Here is a 19,410-nt window from a genome sequence, read left to right on the forward strand (position 1 = left end):
ATTAATAGATTTATAGTTCAAATAACATTGAAGATTTTTAAAGTTTAAATATCACATTTAATATTTCAATACAATTCAAAAACCATTAATAACATTAATCTTTGACTATATGTTGGTTTATATTCGTGACATATTTTACATAAAAATTACATATCATAATTTGTATCTTCACAAAAACATCAAATATATTTTTTATTTTGTTAAATCTATATATAACTATTTTAAAATTTTAAACCATATCCCATTTATATTATTTTTTCATATCATTAATAGAATTATAAATAAGATTGAATGATTATCATGTAATCTTATGTTTGGTGCATATATAAAAGGAAGAAAAAAATTTTTAAGCTAAACATTCTTAATCATTCATTAATGAAACCATTTGAGTAATCAAACACAAAGCCATGGAGAAATGAAGGAAAATCCTCTACCCAATACATGTCCTCATCAATCCCTATCCCATGCCTAGCTAACTTATGTGCTGCAACATTGCCATTTCGTTTTGTGTGCATGAATGAACAAGTATGAAAACATCTACTGTTATCTCTCGCCTCATCTATCATATGACGATGAAAAATTGAAACTGATGCTTTCCTCAGATCTAAACTCTTTTTCCAATGATTTTAATTATGGGAAACATAATAACAGTGAAGTGGTCAGTAACATACAAAGTATATACAGCTTATTCCTTGATACTTCATTGATACAAAACAATAGAGTAGTATTTCTCAAAATTTTGTAAAGATCCGAGGATTACAAAAGTACTATGAATTGCACAAATACACTTTACGTGATACAAAATGATTCCATAATCAGTTAAATGAATATCAAAGCCTTCTATGAGTTCTAAACACAAAAATATATATATTTAATGTGTTTTATATACACATGAGTGCCTACTCCAGTCAAAGTTAATGACATAATGACTTTCAATGAAGCAATTAGCAGCAATGTAGATCAGCCATTATCATTGATGCAAAGGAGATCGCCAATCCAAACTCTCCTTTGGATAATCTTTCTGAACTTCTTTGGGAGGAATGAAGCAATCGAGGGAAAGGCCAGGGACATTAAATGCAACATCATCAATGGTCCATATCTCCTCCATGCGAGTTATAGAAAGGCCTGCCTTTAAATTGTCCCCAAATCTTGTGATGATAACACTTGATTGACCAGAATGTGCAATCATGACACCTTCCACTATCTTATAATCTTCAATTTTCGTGGCCATTGAGGTTTCCCAATATGTAGGGTAGGTTCCAGGTGATTGAATTCTCGTCAAATAAGAGTCCTCTAGAAACACAAGCAGCCCACTTCTTTGGCAGAAGTAGCCAAATATAACATGCTTGATCATCTCTGCGGTGTTATCACTCCTATCAGCCAGGTCCACTTGATCAGCAGATAGTTTCAACACAAAGCAATCAGTGCCAGAGATTCGTTTCTCTCCCGTGTACTGAGCTGAGGAAAACACTGCTGATATTGCCATAGGATCTAGTCCCTACATGAATTATTTGATATTGATTATAAAATGGGACCATCTACTTATAAAAGAAACAATTATGTATTGGTTGTTGGTAGTCAAAAGCACATTTTTTACTTTTGAAAGCTAAATGTGTTTTGATTTTTCATAATTGAAAGCTGGAAAATATTGGTCAATGTTCAGAAGTAATGATAGGAAACCCATGGGGTAATAACCAATTCTAGTCTCAGACATTCAACTTTCACTGTTTGACTATTCTTTTCTAAAAATGGCATAATGATTTTTACTGATTTGATCATATCCTAGAATGTGTCAGGGAAACAATTTCCGACATCTTGGGTTGTTGGATCTAATTTTAAGGTAGAATCAGTTACAGAATAAAAATCTACTTTAAGGTAAGATTTATTACAGATGAAAACAGGATCAGCCAGGCTGTCTGTAAGGAAAACAAGACTCCAAAAGTGGATTAATCTCTAATTAACATCCCCACATACAAGAGTATATTAGACATTAACATAGACCAAGTGTCTTATGCGCTTCATACTATGAATTCAACAGTCATATTTTGCAGGTGGATTAAAAAATATTAGGCTTTTGGTTTAGTGGAAACAAGTCAAGTCATCAAAATATCACCAATAAACTGATCTCATATTCTCATGCACGGTAATTCACCCCCACCCCACTACACCTAAACAGTCACACAAGTCAAGATAGCATAGATCTAAGTTAGCTCAGAAATTATTAAAAAGTGAGGAAATGTGCCCCAATAATTGTTTATACCAACAAATGGGACCAATAATAGTTTAAGCTAAGAAATGAAACCACTAATTGCTATAGCAATGGGAAGCCATGGAAAAAGAACATGCAATTATAACAATGATTCGCAGATAACTAAATCTAACAAAGGTTACTTGCCTGAAGAGTCCGCCTTAAAGGACGAACACCACCTTTGGCTGCATGTGCTCCTAGCCAAGGCGTGCGGCGCCAAGCCACATTGCCATCACTACCTGCTACAACCTTGTGATCACCCACAACCAGTTCAATCAGCCATTTATTCGGAACCATTTGCCACATAACAAAACAACCTTTTTTTGCAACTTCAGCAGATCCAGCCACTAAGCTTGCTGTGGCACCTAGCTCATCTACCATTGCCATTGTTACTTTTCCTGTCACAAAAATGTTCTTTACTCTCCCTTCTGATTTCCGGCATCCTGTTGCTGCTGTGAAATGTTGTATAATGTACTGTGCTGAGGAAGATACCTGCTATGCACAACACTTTTTGGTTCTTAATTAAAGATGGTTCTTTAAGTTGAATCTGAAATTTTCAATTTCAAGTTATCGAGAAAGACGAACTATCTGCTACATATGGAGTATTAGATTCAACTAATACCAACCTAAAAAAAAGAAAAAGACCAAAGATAAACTCAGTTATCAGTACTGCTTTGTTTTTCATTTTCTTTGGCCCAACAATTTTGGAACCTTATTGTTCATTAAAATCAAACAAAATATGCTTGAAAGCCTAGACTCTATCAAACCATCTAACATGACAATTCAATGGGTCCATCCTTAAAAAGAAGGCAATAAATTAGAGGAGGACAAAGGCATTTGGATACTATTCAACCATGATTCCTAGGAAAACATCCTTTAAAAGATGATTGAAAGGATCAAGACCCAACCAATTTGATATAAGTAATTCCATCTTGAAAGTGTGCTCATTTTGAGGAAAAAAAAAATCAATAAGGACTTTCTAATTTATTAGATCTCCTAGCTTTTTACACAAACTCAACTTTTATATAAAAAAAAAAAATGGACCCACAGAAAATGCTACTTTATTTTTTTTATGCTTTCATGGTGGGAGGCCAGTGGGGACTTCAGGCCAGATCAGTGGTGAGGCACTAACGATACCAACCCAACCTTGTTCTCTTCGGCAGTAACACTTTATCAAAAAGCCATTGGTTGCTTTTCATAGATTCCCAATTAAAAAAATAAATAAATACTACTTCTTTTTAACTTTTCGTCTTAAAAACAATAAAAAAAAGACCCAGAAAAACAAGCTCCGACGAGTCTAAACCTCAATACATGGATCTAATATCAAGTGATCCAAATACCGGTAAACTTCATTCACAAGAAATAGTTAGTAAACAAAACAGAGAAGATAAAATGTATTTAAAAGCAAAAACATGACCACATTTGCTTACCTCATTGATGGGTGGTTTAGAAAGGATTGAAACAGGGAAAAGAGGGCAACCCAAAACGCTCAACAGGATCTTAAGGTCAGACTTCTTGTTAAACACAAGGGAGAAATGAGTTTTGAGCCAGTTTTTCCATGACAAGCCTTTCTTTGAACAGTTTGCAGAGTCTTCTTCGTTTATGGGTTCTTCAGATAATGGTGCTAGGCGACTCATCTGCCCCTTCTGCCTCTGTTACCAGACAAAGAGAAAGAGAGAAAGAAAGAGGAAGGGAAGTAATAATAATAATATCAAGAAGGCAGCAGCAGAGCAGAGGAAGGAAATGAGAGAAAGATTACTTAAAGAACTCCCCTTTGGTTATCAACTTTGTGCACACGCAGCTTCAGTGCGTGCAGTTCAGCTTTCCTTTTCCCTCCTTTGTTTTGACATAAAGGCACATGTTTCTTTTTTGTTTTTTATTCGGTTCAGTTGACTTTTGTCAACGGAAAAAATTAAAACTACTATTATTTTATTCCCCAATTCAGAAAGTAATAAGAAAAAACTAGGGTGGAGTTGCCATATTTGTTAGGATTAATTAAATTTTATTTTAAAAATAATTTTTCATTTGATTTTTTTTTTACATATAATTTTCCATTTTAACATTTGTTATTTCAGATTTGTAGCACTTCAACAATTTAATGATATAAAAATGTAAAAAAAAATGATAAAACAGAAGAATGGAATTTCATTTTTTTTTTTTTACCTAGATAGTCTCTATTTGCAAGTTTGATTAATCTTGGTGAATAGTCCTAATTAAATCTATTTGACATGCAAAAATGACAAAGGGAATCTGAATTTTTTTTTTTATAATTAAAAATTGATTAGAATGAACACATTTTTCGCAAATTCTTTGGGATCTAAGTAGCTGAAAAGTAATGTTTTTCCAAATGGCACAACTTTTGTAAGATAGTGACAGCCAGCATTTGGATTTTGGACTTGCCGAGGTAATTAGTTGTGTTGTTCTATCTACTATTTGTTCCTTCTAAACTACTCCTATAAATGTATTGGTGAAACCTGAAGTTAACAACGATGGTTGCCAAAGTAGTAATATTTGGAGATTTTACAATATTTTCTAAGGTTTTATTTTTATTTACAATTTTTTCATAAATATTAATATCAAACTTTGTTTTAAAAAAACAACAATGGATTAATTAAAAAATAGTTGGTAAAAAAAAATAAAATAAAAAAACGAACTCAATCATAAATTTTCATCTTTTAATTAATACTTAATAAATTAAATAACAGTCGATTATTCCTTTGAATAATTAGCATATCATTAGAATTAATATTTAAAAATTATAAATTCAAAAAAATTTAAATGCATAATATTTTTTTTGAATCAGATATACAACAGGATAAGAAGAGTTTAAAAAGAAATTAAAAACATAAAAAAATAAATAAATCAAATAATAAAATTCTTGAATAAATAAAAACACAAGAATGAAAACCAACTAATTAAATAACACATTAAGGATCATATACATAAAATCATTTTCCTCTCAATCATGGTAATGGGAGGTTGTAAAACTTTAATTATGTTATAAATTAATTTATATAATATATGCTTTATGTGTATATAAATAAAATTTCGGTTATAAATCTTGGAAAAGCAAACACAAGCCTTGGCAAGTTATAACCAAACATCTAATGTTTTCCTCACCTACTCGACAAGTTGTACAAGGGTAATTATGAGATGGTAACCTTATAGCAGATTCTGTGTTATTTTCCTTTTATCATTCAATAGCTTTAACCTGCAATTGAATACTTAACTTTTTTCAAAAAAAAAAACCTTAGCATAATTCTCCAAGCTAAGTACACAAAGAAAAAGCAACCGTAATTTTCATAGAAAAAAAGGATAAATAAAAAAAGCGATGATAATATTAGTAATTAATTTATACGATTATTTTTTAAAAAATAATATCCAATAAATTTCATCAAAATCATTTTTAAGATTTTCAATTAAATATGAAAAATAGACCCTTAAACCAGTATTAAAAAGATAATAAATAACATTGATAGAGGGCAAAGATTTCACTAATTATTCGTGTTTTTATGATGTGGCATTTAACATAGTAATGTTTTAACTCCATACCACATGTTTTAAGTATTCTTTTACTACAAAGTAGTGTGTGACAAAAAAAAAAGTAAAAAATATAATAATTATTTTTAACTAGTTTATTTTAACAAAAAAACAATTAAAATTATAAGTAATAATGATTTGAATCGAATTAAATTTGATTCAAGTTTTTAGGATAATATAATATTATAAATTTTTAAAATTTGAATTAATTTTTCTTTTAAATTGATTCAATTCAAATTAAATTTTATCAATTTGATTTGATTTATCTTTTTTTTAATATATTATTTTAATAAAATTTTTAATATTTTTAAATAAATTTACATAAAACAATAATTTTTATTTATAAAAATTTAAAAATATATAAAATTTAATAAAATATATAATTTTATTAAATTAGATTTTTAAAAATTTTTACATCTCAATTTAAATTAAATTTAAATTTAATATTTAAATTTCATCCAAATCAAATAAAAAAAATCAATCTAATCACACCAAAACTATAATTTTTAATTAATTTTTTCCCATCCCTGCCTAAAATACTACTTTTTCCCTGGCGGTCGAAGAACTTGACAATAATATTACAGAGGAATTGCAGAATGGGCGCGTGGGGAAGGTGTCGGTTGGGGTAACGAAGAGCTTTTAAGGGAGGCAAGGCCGGTGAAATGTCCACATCCATTCTCATAAAGCGATTATGGCATTTCCGGTAGTTTGGTTACATTTTGGCTCTTGCTTTAATTGCCTTTCATTTGGTTAGGAATTTCTGGCACACGCTATAATATAACCCGCAAAACACAGCGCTTGTCCGTTCACCATTCTTTCGTTTGTTCCTTTGAATACCATTTGTGTAGAAAATAACCTTTTATGATTTTTTTTTTTTAAAGTTGGTTTGGGAAAATTAAAATGTTTCTGTTTGTCTTGAGTCTTGACTCAAGCTTTTGTTTTAATTGTTTATATTGAGCTCATGGAAGAGAAAGACATAGAGGCAAAAATAAAAAATATTTTTTACGTTTATATTTTGATACATAAATTAAAAATAAGTGAAGTAAAAAAGAAAATAATAAAAAATATTAGGGGTACGAAAAATTTATCTTCAAGATGCTTTAATTTTTATATTTATAGATAAATGATAAAAAATTATTAAAAAATAATAAAAATAATATTAAACTTATATGATATTGAATGTATCAGATCAATTTAATATATCATATCGATACAAATATCAAAATTATTTTTAATTATTTATTGAAAATTTGTTAAAAAAAAAAATCACTATTTCATTTTAACCACTAAAAGAAAAAAAAAATCACTTTATCAGTGCATCATGCTTAAAAAAAATTGTCTTAGCAAAAAATAAGTAGATAAACACAAATGGCTAAAAAATGTCTTACATTAAATATTTAATTTAAAAGCAATTGGCAATACATAAGAGTCTGATTTAAATATAAAATAAAAACCTTAAGATTTATCATATGTGAAACATGTAATTATAATGTGACAAACTTAAAAAAGGTATAAGATAAAAATTACATACATGAACTTAAAATTTAGTATCATATTAAATATTCAACTTAAAATCAATTAACAATAAATAAAAATATTCAAAATAAATATAAAATCACTAAAATTTTAAAATTTAATAAATATGAAACAATACTATTTTAACAATTGCAAATGATAGTCAAAAGGGTGATTTAATCGATTCGTTCATTAGGATAAAAAAAATTTTGTAAGTACTTATGTAAGAAGAACAAAAGAAATTGTGATCCATAACATTAGAAAAATTTCTTCCTCCAAAAATTTTAAGCCTTAACTTCCTTTCAAAAATGAATAAAAGAGCTACCATGATAGTTTGAAAAACAAGATAAACAAAATCAAAATGTTGCTTGAAATGTTGTAGTAAGGTGAGTGAAATCTAGATGAAAAAAAAATAATAATAACAACAATATTCCCCAATTCAAACTGCCTCTAAAAACAACTTATTAAAGCTCAAACTTGTTTTGTTTTGCAAAATGAACACTAGAAGATTAAATCTTACTAAACTGTTTCCCTGTTCAAGTAAAGTTTAGGAGGATCAACCATAGAATTGAACTAAGAAGTGGCAAGTAAAGTTTTTTATTTCTAAAATTTTCAAAAAAGAATAGTTCAAGTATTCAAGATAATAGTCTGAATTTGGGCCATTCAATAATTTAAAATTGGCTATCTAGAAGCAATCTTGAATAAATTTTGAGGTCCAAATGGGATCATATCCTGGACTTGGAAATTAAAGCCTCAGACAAGTCATGGATAAGCCTGCTGTATACTGAAAACTTTATCAAGGCCCAGTTCTGGTATTGAAGATTTGAAGTGTGAGATTCGATTCACAAAATGGAATTACAAATGATATATGTACGAGATGAACTTTTATATGAAACTCATCACATAACCTTTATTTTTCTTTTAAAACATAAATTCTTTTTTCATCCACATTGTGGGTGTGCCAGGTGAATATAAAATGATTATTTGAGACACTAAATGGTAATTTTAATAAATAATTTGGTTTATTTTGTATTTAATAAATAATTTATTAAGTATTTAATCCTATTTATTAAAGGATTTTTATACTATAAAAGCATAAGTATATATCTTACTTGAAAATTTTAAAGTCGTAAGTTGTTCAAGAAGTTCAAAAATTTTTAAGAGATGTTTTCTAATAAAATTGGGATTCGATTTTAAGTATTTTTTAATAATTTTTAAAAAAATTTTATGAATATTTTTTATATTTAAAACTATAAAAATTTAAATTCTAATTACTTCAAATAATAATTCAGACTCTACCAATAAATAGACATCATGAGTATTGTCCCCAAAAAATTTCTGATTGATAAGTAGTACCAGAAGAAATTGCAGGCTCATTGAAAAGTTTATGGTTACTTCCATTGAATAGAACTTGTGAAACCATCACTCTTCCATTAATGACCTTTGATAATTGCCCACTTTCCCATGCAGTAATTTGTCGATTCATCAGTCACAATGTACCAATAACTTCACAATTAAATGGGCAAGTACGAAAGTGGAAATATTAATAATAAATGAAACCTAATTTCAACGCTGCAAAATAGGAATATTAATTACCTGAATTTAACCTAATTTTATCATTTTATGATTTTTTTTAATTTAATTTTTTGGTTGATTTGTTCCCAAAAAAAAACCAATATACCATGTTTGTTATTATTAATTTTGTGATTCCATGCAAGTATAATTAAGGGTTTATTATTCTCACAAAATCTAACCCATGAAAGGATTAATTATGTTGAGTAAATGATGAGATAAGTTTATGTTTTATTGCATAGTTGTTAAATTCGTTTTGATATCAATTATATCGATCGATACATTTTAGTTATATCAAAATACGATATATCTAAAAATGATTTTTCATATCATATTTGATAATAAATAATACCAGTTGTTTTCATTAATTTCAATCTGTTTCAATAAATTTCAATGAAATAGCATGTTTTGATCAGTACGTGAATATGAAATATATTTAGTAATTTTTAATTTATTTTTTATTATTTAATTATTTTTAATCTAATAAAAATAAAATTAATTAACAAAATAACCATTGAAAGTTGGGTTTTTTTTATTTTTTTATATTTTATATTTTCAAACCAAAATTTATAAGTATTTCAATTATTTTTCAAAAAAATAATTATACTCATTTTATAAAGTTTAATAATAATAAAATCTTAGTTAATTATTTTCATCTCTTTGTTTTTATCTTAATATTTATATGAAAAATACTTATTTAAATATTTATGAATAAATTAAGCGTTTAAAAATATTATAAAAATTTTATGATATTATTTTTTATATTTTAAATTTATTTTATTTGATTTTTGAATTTATTTCATATTTATTTGTAGATTATTAATAATATTATGATATATAAGTTCATATATATATTTATAAATATATTTATACTAAACTAAATAACCCGAAACAATATGTCAAAACAACCGATATCGATATATATCATATTTAAAAAAAAAATCGAAGCATTATTCGATATGATATTAACAATCTTGATTTATTGTTTTAGTTTTTTTTTTTATATATATTAGTGGTTGAATTTTTAAATTTCATAAGTGAAATTAAAAGATTAATAAATATTTTTTTAATATATTAAAATTTTAATATATCTTATAGGAACACATGTCACATGCTAATGTGATTTATTTAAATTCACTAATAGCGGGTGGGATTTTTTTGTTCTATTAATATAAGATAAGAATAGATAATGTGAGAAGAAAATTAAAATTAAAAATAGGAAAAAGATCAAAAACACAATTTATTCTTACCATTCTCGATATATTAATTTCCTTTTTTAGATATTTAATAAGGCTTGTTTAGTTGGTGTAAGAATGTCTAAAATGGAAATTAAAATTTAAAGATAAATACAAGAATAAGAATGATTTTAAATTTTTTATTAGATATGAGGACTGTATCTTATATATTTATATATTTAGTAATTTTTTTTTGTGTATATTAATTTTTATTTTAGATTAATTATAATTAATATATTTTTATTTAAAAATATATATTATTAATATATATTTATTAAAATATTATGTAAATGTAAAAAATAAAAAAGCAAAAAAATAAATTTTTTATTTTTTAAAAAAAGTTACGAGTATAGATATTACTCATATCTATTAAATATCCGTAAAAATAAAAATAAATTTAAAATACTCATTAAATATAAATATAGATATAAATATAATATAAAGATTTAAAAATAAGAATAAAAAATACTCTATCCGTTCCATTCCTTACTTATTTACGTCCTTAAGTTAGTGTTTTTATTTTTTTATTATTTGTTTCTTGTTTTTAATATATTTTTATTTTTATTAAAAATAAAAAAAATCAATTGAATTGAACTTAAATTTTTTATGAATTTTTATTTTATTAAGCCATTCAACTTAACTCAAGTACTAAAATTGAAGTGCAATTTATCTATAGATTTTAAGTTCATGTCGTTACTCTTTCCTGCATGAAAACACGCAAAAAATCATTGGATTACAATCCAAAAATGTTAGCCATCTCTTCGGAATTCTTTACGCCTTTTACCATTTTTATTCGAAATCTAGCTAGACGAGAATGTTCACAATTTCATTTCATATAAAATTCGATGTGATTGCGATATGAAATTATTAAAAATTCAAAAGCCAACTAATCCTATAAAAAAATTAAAATTATATTAAAATCACTAATGACATGAGAATCATTACTTTGAATTTGAAATATCTTTTTCAATAAATAAAACGTAATTGATATTTAATACATTGTTAATATATAAAATTTATATATTATTAGTGAATTAAATTGTAATATTTTATTAATAAATAAATATAAAATTTTTAAATAAATACATATAAATTAAAATTTTTTTATTAATAAAATATTATTATCTAATTTATTTAATTAATAAATTTATATATAAAATTTATATATTAATAATATATCAAATATAAATTTTAATGAGTTGTTTTGAGTTACTTTTGAAATCATTTTGATAGCAACTCATTAAAATGTAAATTTTTTTTAGTTTTACTATTCATTTTTATTTTCTTCCAATGGAATAAAAAAGAAGAAGAAAACAATAGAGAAAATGAGTAACCTAAAAAAGAAAACAAAGGCCAAGAGACCCCACAGTCTGGCAAGCCTAGAATCTAAACATTCTAGAATAATATAATTGCTACTATGTATCCTATGAAAGTCTTTCAATAGAGTAGTCCCATTTCTATTGGAAGAAACTTCCTCAAGCCATTATTCACCATCTGACAAGTTGTGCAAAATTGAGGTATCTAATACTAGTAGTATATTTACTTTGCTTGGAGACTATATTATAATTGAGTTGAAATTTAATTTTATTATATTATATATTGTTCTTATAAATAATTCAAAAAAAATTATGTATTTATTAAGCATTTAAAATAAAATTAATTGACTATAAATAAAAAGATTAAAGTCAAATATAAAATTTTGATAAATTTAAAATTTAATAAATGTAATATAATATCATTTTAATGATGTGAATGAGCTTAATTTTTTTTTTTTTTAACATGTATATGAAAATTTGTTAAGTTTTGAATGATTTGAACCTTAATAAATTGTAGTATTAACTTTCCAATGGTAAGAAGGGTTAGCTTAGTTGAATGTTAATGTAATATGCTTAGATATTAGATTGCCAGACAAATCTTTTAATATATAAATAGTTGTTAGGTCATCTAATGAAAGATACCAAATGCTATTCCATAATAGACTTTTAACAAGTAGCAAATCACTATAAATTTTTGAATTTGTTTGGCATTATCGCAATTCAACGGCCACATTATAAAATTAAACAATCATGTTCTAACCTTCTTCCTCCCGTTAAAAAAAAAAAAATCACATATAAACCTATTACTTCTAATTTTATATGATAATTATCTTAAAAAATGTTTAAAATCCACTAATTTGGCCGACAGAAACACAGAGTACCATAGTTGTCGTGTTTCCCTTAAAAAAAAAAAGCGTAAGAGCTTATCTATCTGACTCATCAACTTCCTCAATTGACGACAATTCTGATCATTGAGCGAGCGCTTCCAATGAAGCTTCCGTTCTCTTTCACTTATCTATACGAGCATCTGCTTGGCATGGTCCCACTTACTCATTAAGCTCGAGACAACTCTTCTTATCCACATCCATAACAACGGTCGGTCTCAGTCAATCACTTCGTTTCTCCACTCGTTTTTCTTCTTTGCTTTGGTATCCGGATAATGTCCCCCCTTTATCTAAATTCGATATTTGTATTATTGTTTTTTATATCTCGATAATGGACCAATTATGATATTAACAGGATCGGTAACTTCTAGAATTTTAGTTCCAAATGTCTAATTTGATATTTTAATTAAAAAAAACTAGAATTAATTCAAATCCAAAAATAAAAAGAAGTAAGATTTAAGTATAAGATAATATAGAATTATTTCCTTTAATGCAGATATCCTGGGCATGTAATAATATATAAAAATATAAATATAGATGTGAAAAATCTTTTTAACTAGTGAAAATAGACAATTTTTTTTTATTTTATCTTTAAAATGCCATCTGTTATTTTAAATTATTTTGAGTTTACTATTTATAAAAATTAATATTATAATCAATTAACAATTCTATTTGGTGTTAGTTTTAATTAGTTCAGTTCTAATATAATTCATATTAATATTAATAAGAGTTTGAAAGTAGTTTTATTTAATTTTTAAAATGATTAATTGTGATTACCATAAAAAAATATTAAAATCCATTATGCTTAAGACTTTTGTGTTTTTAATTCATTTTTAATGTTTGTTGAAATTTTTTTAATATTTCAATAGAATAATTTAATTGCAATTTGCACCGAGTTTTTAAATAATTGATTGATGTAGACTGTAGAGTACACAAATACGTAACTGAGGAGCCGGGATTATACGTATGCATACTAATATATGAAGCAGTTGCTTCTATTGATTATATAATCTCCATGTTATTTATTTATTATTTAAATGTTTATAACGCACTAACTATTCCATTAGTAGTATTATTACACTTTATTCCTTGTTTTCGTTACGTGAAAGAATGAATTTGTATCTTTATATATGAGCCAATTAATTTTTTTAGATAAAATATATTCTTAAAAAATTGATTATTTAACTATTATACATAAAAGAATATGGTGCCCTTGAATCTGGCTTTTCCATCTCTATAATTTTCTCTAAAAAAAGAAATATTTAATTACAAAAAAATATCTTATTTAAAAGATAATAATAATAGAAAAAATGTATGAAACTATTACTCTAAATTAATATATGCTCATTTCATTCAAATTATATAATGTAATAATATTATTAAAAATAAATTATTTATTACATATTACATATGACAATTAAATAATAAATATTTATTTTAATAAATTCATAAAAATAATATGTAATAAATAATTAATTTTTTAAATAATATTATCACATGATATAATTTAAACAAAATTGCCATATACTAACTTAAAACAATTGATTCATGTAATAATTTTCAATAATAATCTCAATAAACAAAATTCAATCGTTGATATCAATCAGGCCGTTCAGATCAACAAACGTTCTTTCTTGTAATAAAATCAGTTTAAATTATTTTATAAACAAATCAAATTAACTTTTTTTTTTTTGGGATACAAGAAGATTTTTTTTTCTTGTTTTTTTTGCAAAATATCCCCACTAAAACAAAGGTAAAAATTGGTCAAAGAAAACGAAAAAAGTGGATTGCAAGCAGCAACCAGTCTAGATACATTAAAAAAAAAAAAAAACCGGAAAAACAAAGAATGCAAAAACCTCAAAAGGACACAGAAACCGACAAGAAAAAATCAGCCTAGCTTACGTGGTACAACAGGATTTGCTTCACAGCACATCCTATCGAAATTCCTTTTTTCTAATTATAAATAGCCTTCTTTTAACATGCCATTTCAAGACTGGAAAGTGGAAATTGAAAACAAGAAAAAGAAACACAAAATGCTTTCATTTGAGTTATTATCGGAGCTGATTCCGGGTTTACCTGAGGAAATCGGATTCGAGTGCTTGGCTCGGTTTCATTATTCAACTCACAGTATCGCAGCTCGAGTTTGCCGAAGATGGCAAGACCTTCTCCAAAGCAGAGAGTTTTACCATCTCAGAAAGCAAACCGGATACACTCAGAAAGCGGCTTGCTTGGTTCAATTACTTAACAGTGACTCCGATCCTGATGGGTCCAAATCGGTTGGTCCACTCAGGTACGGGATCACCGTGTTTGATCCCGTTAGCAGAACCTGGGATCGAATTGAACCCGTTCCTAAGTACCCTGATGGGCTTCCTTTGTTCTGTCAGATAACAAGCTCTGAAGGAAAGATTGTGGTGATGGGCGGATGGGACCCGACAAGTTATGACCCAGTGAGGGACGTGTTCATATATGACTTCACAAGTCAGAAGTGGAGACAAGGGAAGCAGATGCCGGAAACTCGATCGTTCTTTGCGACTGGTGAGTTGGATGGTCGCATTATCGTGGCGGGTGGTCACGATGAGAACAAAAACGCTTTAAGCACAGCATGGGAATATGATGTAAATCGGGATGAGTGGACTGAGTTGACCCGGATGAGTCAGGAGCGAGATGAGTGTCAAGGGATGGTGATTGGGTCGGAATTCTGGGCGGTGAGTGGATATAGAACAGATATTCAAGGAGGCTTTGAGGGGAGCGCTGAGTTTCTGGATTTGGGGACAGGTCAATGGAGCCGAGTTGAAGAGGCTTGGGAGCCGAGTCAGTGTCCTAGGTCTTGTGTGGGAGTTGAGAAAGAGAAAACACTCTTCTGCTGGGCTGACTGTGACTCGGCGATACGAGTCGGTGCATGTGCGGTCCCCTTGGGAGAATGGACGTTTGTGTCTGGATCAGCTTACCAGGGTGGTCCACAGGGGTTCTTCTTGGTGGATGAACAGAGTGGAAAATTCAACAGTATAGCTGTTCCAGTCGAGTTTTCTGGGTTTGTACAATCTGGTTGTTGCGTGGATATCTAAATCAATATCTAGATCTAAAGTTATACCATACCTGTTTCCCTTTTCTAGTTAAATTGGGAATTTGGGACAGAACCAGACATTCCATTAAGAATGCAGAGCTGCCCTGTTCGGTCCCCTCGAAGCATGAAGACTCCCTCATCCAAGTTGGGTGTAACTTGTAAGACAGGTGAGCCAAAGCTCACAGTCGCATGATGGTCTAGAAATGCTAAGATTAGGCAGGATAACATTTGTTATCATTAATGCAGTGAGCGATGTTGAGAGTTTATCTATAAAATCTAGCATTATAAAAAATGATGTGTATGTATATATGTATAATAAACTTTGCAATATAATGTACATTATGGTATTACACATACCTTGTCTGCAGATGCTTTCTCCTTTCACTCTGGTTTCTGGTTTTATGAACCGCAAGATCAATGGACCTAGAGCAGTCGAATAACTGCATTTTTGAGTATCCAATGGCTAACTCCATATCAAACTGAAACAGCAGTTACAGCACAGCATGAGGCTATGACATCAACTCTTTAACCCATTAACCCCATCAACGTGTCAGCACAGCCATTGACTTTGGTATATCAACGAGAGAAAGAAAGCCTATCCATAGACGTTATGTAAAAGGGCCTACCCTATTTCTAACTTCCTAACGCCTTGTTTTTTTGACCCTTTTGTGACAATCTTTTACAAGTGCTTGGATGTGGCAACAATATCTATAACAAAGAACAATCAAAACTATCCGCTGCATATCACATATAGATCAAATCCAGGTAGGAATTCCAACAGAAACATGCATCTAATTACCCGTGCAAGAAACAAAACTGATGATTGAAAAATGTTCAGAAAGATCATTCAAGGAAGGTAATCATTGTCAACATAGAAGAATCAAAACAGCACGTCTCTGTTTAACATTATTACTAGCCATAATAAGCACTAGAAACTAAAAATAGTAATCAGCTTTGTAGTCAGTCATACACTGCTAAAGCAAAGCTAAACTATTATCCAGACAACTAGCATAGAGATATATCTCCTGACACATACTAACCCAGAAACCTTCAAATCAGTCACCTAGGATAGTCCAGACTTCGGCTCCTGCTCCTACTAAAGCTCTGGTTTGGACTCCTTGAGCCATAGGGTGACCTCGAGTAAGATCGCCCTCTATATCTCCTATCTCTAGGTGAAATAGACCTATACAAAAACAGAAGGCAACATTAACAAGACCATTCACAAAACACAAATGATTAAAACAACAATATTGCACAGTTTACCTCGAGTAGCGTCTTTGCCTACGCAAAGGAGAGTAATAGTCTGGACTGTGGGCATAACTTTGAGAATATCGTGGTGATCGAGAATATTGTAGCGGGAACTGCCTATATGCCTGACCACTGTCATTAATATCAAGAACATAATGCAATACATGTAATCAGCATTACCGTTGTTCAATTAACACCTTTCATTTCTCTAACCAGAAATCCTTAACAAATAAAAGTCTCCTATCTTCCTAAATTCCTTAATGCATAACAAAATTAGAACATCAACTAAGAACAGTAGCAAATTTGAGAAAGTAGTGGGGTAAAATATGAGCATTGCAAAAAGAACCCATGCTCACCTTCCACGTTCTCTTGCTCTCATTTCTGAAGGCTTCTTCCTGTTTTCCTCAGCAAATACAACAGTCAGTTCTCGGCCAAGAAGAACATAACCATCCATGTGATATTTTGCATCAGCAGCATCAGCAGGGTCTAGATACTGGACAAATCCAAAACCACGGGGCTCCCTGAATTACAAACAAGGTAGCTATCATAAATATAAAAGATAGAAGATTATACATCATAAGCCACACATGCTCAGTGATTTTCAAAATCACAAACATGATCTAGATTCCAGAGTAACAGGAAGATCTTGATAGCAAGCCGATACTTCATATAATACAAGTAAATATGATTATGTGGCTGCTAACCTTGTGGGAGTCAAATTTTAATTGAGTTGATATTCTTCAAGACTTGCACTTCTTCACAATGAATTCAAAACCAACTTCCTTCCAACCTTGATGTAAATAAAGGTAATCTTGAACAATACTCATTACTTGAACTTCAACAGAGTACTCTTATACTTCATTGGTGTCTTCAACACTTTCAATAAAAACAACCAAATTCCCATAAACCAATGCACATGATAAAGAAATAACCCCCATCACCCAAACACGCATGTGAAACGGGACGAAGACAGACAAGTTGACATTATCAGACACACACTGAGTTACCATTTTTCAGGAACCTATAAGGATTATACTTACCCAGTATAATAATCTCGAGGCAGGTAGATGTCCTTGAGGCGACCAAATTGCCCAAAAGGCCCACGCAGATCTTCTGGTCTGCAAATGAAGCACAATTACAAATTTATTGGCTCTAAGAAAAGACTATGATGCGACTAAAATTTGACTTGTATTATGTCAATCATTTTTTTTTTTAACAAAAGACGAGAACCCAGCTGTTTGTTATGTTTGGAAGGGTAAGCAAAAAAAAACAAATCATACAAAAATGTAAAGTGTTTAGGTGTCTTGGTCTCCTCAAAAACCTTTGCATATAGTTTTACCATTAAGTACATGTGAAGCATAATCACTAGCAGGAATATTAAAAGGGAATACAGAAAGAAAATATTTGGTTTGAAATAACTGACACGAATTGAAAGGAGAAGACACTACAAACCTGCAGTCATGGCGAAGGTTGCGAACTAGAAGACTGGTGGGAGGATCTCCACCACGACCTCCGTAGCGGCCTCTAGGGCTGGGGCTGCGACGCCTCCTGACATAATCCCTTGGTGGTGAGGGACTGTAACTGTAGCTTCTTCCCCTCATTTGCAACAAACCTACGCACAAAAATACACTATTAAATCTAAAATCTTAATGAAACAAAGAAGAGATTTACACAGAAATCCAAAGGAAAAATAAACGAAGAAGGGAGCGAGATGAAACTGAAAACGTACAGTTTAGTAATTGCTTTAAGAAGACAAAGAAAATCACAAGCTTCTCTGCTCTTCCTGTTGTTCAAAGGTTTTGGCCTCTGGTTGTTGAACATGCGTTCTTAAGATGTTCACCTACCCTCTAAATTGAAACTCCAGAAGCTTCTTCTTATCTGCCGCGTTCAAACCTTTCTCCGCATCCTAGCCGTCCACGTGTACTCCAACAAGAAACTCAACGGTGGAGCGTCACTTGAGTTGGTATGGTTGGATCCAACAACATGCACCTTGATCCAACTAGAACAGGGCCTGAAGCCTGAGGGTTCTAGTTTAAATGACCCGAAATAACGAGTCCTTTTGAACAAATTGGATCATGGGCCTCCATCCAAGTAGGTCAATATATAAAAACCTGACCCGACATTGCCATCCGCTGTGCCCTATACTCTTCCGTTCTCTGCTGCCTCTTGAACCTCTCTAGTCTCTAAACCCTTTGTCTCCCCCATACTTTGAACTCCCAAAAATTCTCCACTTTTTCAAATATTTCGTAGCCTTTCTTTTCTTAATCGGAGACCGTTCTTTTTAATTAGGGTTTAGAATTTCCCATCTTTTGTCAAGGAAAAATGGCAGCGTCTTTACAGAAATTTCAGAAGAAAAATCCAATTAAGGGAAACCAAAGTTCAATTTGCATAGAAAGTGGTGTTGATCTTATCGAATTTAATTTTATTGAAGGTATCTAGCCAGAGGAAAAATCACTTTCATACGCCAATCTCAAGGCAAGGTCAGAAATGAAAATGAGGGAAATTTATCTACGGCTAAAAAGGCAAATATTAATATTTTGTAATTAATAGGAATAAATAGGAAAAACAATTGCCCAGAGTTCGGGGATTCAATATTAAATGATGCCTTCGTGTGAAAAAAAAAAGTGAAAGAAAATAATTTGAAAGTTCTATATATTTCAATATATGTGTATATAACTTTAATGTAACGACAAACTATCTCGTCAAACCGTAATTAACAAGATGAAGTTAATAAGATAATTAAAATAGGATCAAAGTCACATTTGTCTAAGGTAAATCTTGACATTCA

The 19,410-nt window shown here is 29.4% G+C and overlaps 3 protein-coding genes across 5 annotated transcripts; 1 reads left to right on the forward strand and 2 right to left on the reverse strand.

Moving 5' to 3' along the window:
• Nucleotides 1-649: 649 nt before the first annotated feature.
• LOC111310927 (uncharacterized) lies at nucleotides 650-4,042 on the reverse strand. Its single transcript, XM_022910301.2, has 3 exons — nucleotides 3,679-4,042; nucleotides 2,396-2,740; nucleotides 650-1,498 (listed from the first exon to the last, which is right to left on the reverse strand). Exons 1-3 carry the CDS (start codon nucleotides 3,883-3,885, stop codon nucleotides 971-973), a joined length of 1,080 nt encoding a protein of 359 aa, XP_022766036.2. The 5' UTR covers nucleotides 3,886-4,042; the 3' UTR covers nucleotides 650-970.
• Nucleotides 4,043-14,070: 10,028 nt separating this feature from the next.
• LOC111311609 (serine/arginine-rich SC35-like splicing factor SCL33) lies at nucleotides 14,071-18,471 on the reverse strand. Of its 3 annotated transcripts, none has more exons than XM_022911129.2 (7): nucleotides 18,352-18,471; nucleotides 18,075-18,234; nucleotides 17,663-17,740; nucleotides 16,979-17,143; nucleotides 16,638-16,754; nucleotides 16,415-16,557; nucleotides 14,071-15,853 (listed from the first exon to the last, which is right to left on the reverse strand). In XM_022911129.2, the coding sequence occupies exons 2-6, from the start codon at nucleotides 18,221-18,223 to the stop codon at nucleotides 16,434-16,436; spliced, it is 633 nt and encodes a 210-aa protein (XP_022766864.2). In that variant the 5' UTR covers nucleotides 18,224-18,234; nucleotides 18,352-18,471; the 3' UTR covers nucleotides 14,071-15,853; nucleotides 16,415-16,433. The 3 variants fall into 3 exon arrangements, with proteins under 3 accessions (XP_022766864.2, XP_022766865.2, XP_022766863.2); XM_022911130.2 differs by having other exon boundaries at nucleotides 14,543-15,797; XM_022911128.2 differs by lacking the exon at nucleotides 14,071-15,853 and having other exon boundaries at nucleotides 16,195-16,557.
• On the forward strand, nucleotides 14,290-15,741 carry LOC111311608 (F-box/kelch-repeat protein At2g44130-like). The gene has a single exon (XM_022911127.2). The coding sequence runs from the start codon at nucleotides 14,290-14,292 to the stop codon at nucleotides 15,373-15,375; it is 1,086 nt and encodes a 361-aa protein (XP_022766862.2). The 3' UTR covers nucleotides 15,376-15,741.
• Nucleotides 18,472-19,410: the final 939 nt, after the last annotated feature.

This window comes from Durio zibethinus, chromosome 1, assembly GCF_047325235.1.
Source record: "Durio zibethinus cultivar Kanyao isolate XHJ-2024 chromosome 1, ASM4732523v1, whole genome shotgun sequence".
Classification (NCBI taxonomy): Eukaryota; Viridiplantae; Streptophyta; class Magnoliopsida; order Malvales; family Malvaceae; genus Durio; species Durio zibethinus.

Coding starts and splice junctions, on each gene's coding strand:
- LOC111310927 (XM_022910301.2), bottom strand. CDS start 3,885: ATGAGTCGCCTAGCACCATTATCTGAAGAACCCATAAACGAAGAAGAC. Junction 2,741..3,678: donor CTAAACCACCCATCAATGAG/GTAAGCAAATGT, acceptor TGTGCATAGCAG/GTATCTTCCTCAGCACAGTA. Junction 1,499..2,395: donor CTTTAAGGCGGACTCTTCAG/GCAAGTAACCTT, acceptor TAATTCATGTAG/GGACTAGATCCTATGGCAAT.
- LOC111311608 (XM_022911127.2), top strand. CDS start 14,290: ATGCCATTTCAAGACTGGAAAGTGGAAATTGAAAACAAGAAAAAGAAA.
- LOC111311609 (XM_022911129.2), bottom strand. CDS start 18,223: ATGAGGGGAAGAAGCTACAGTTACAGTCCCTCACCACCAAGGGATTAT. Junction 17,741..18,074: donor AACCTTCGCCATGACTGCAG/GTTTGTAGTGTC, acceptor CTTCATTTGCAG/ACCAGAAGATCTGCGTGGGC. Junction 17,144..17,662: donor CCTCGAGATTATTATACTGG/GTAAGTATAATC, acceptor TTTGTAATTCAG/GGAGCCCCGTGGTTTTGGAT.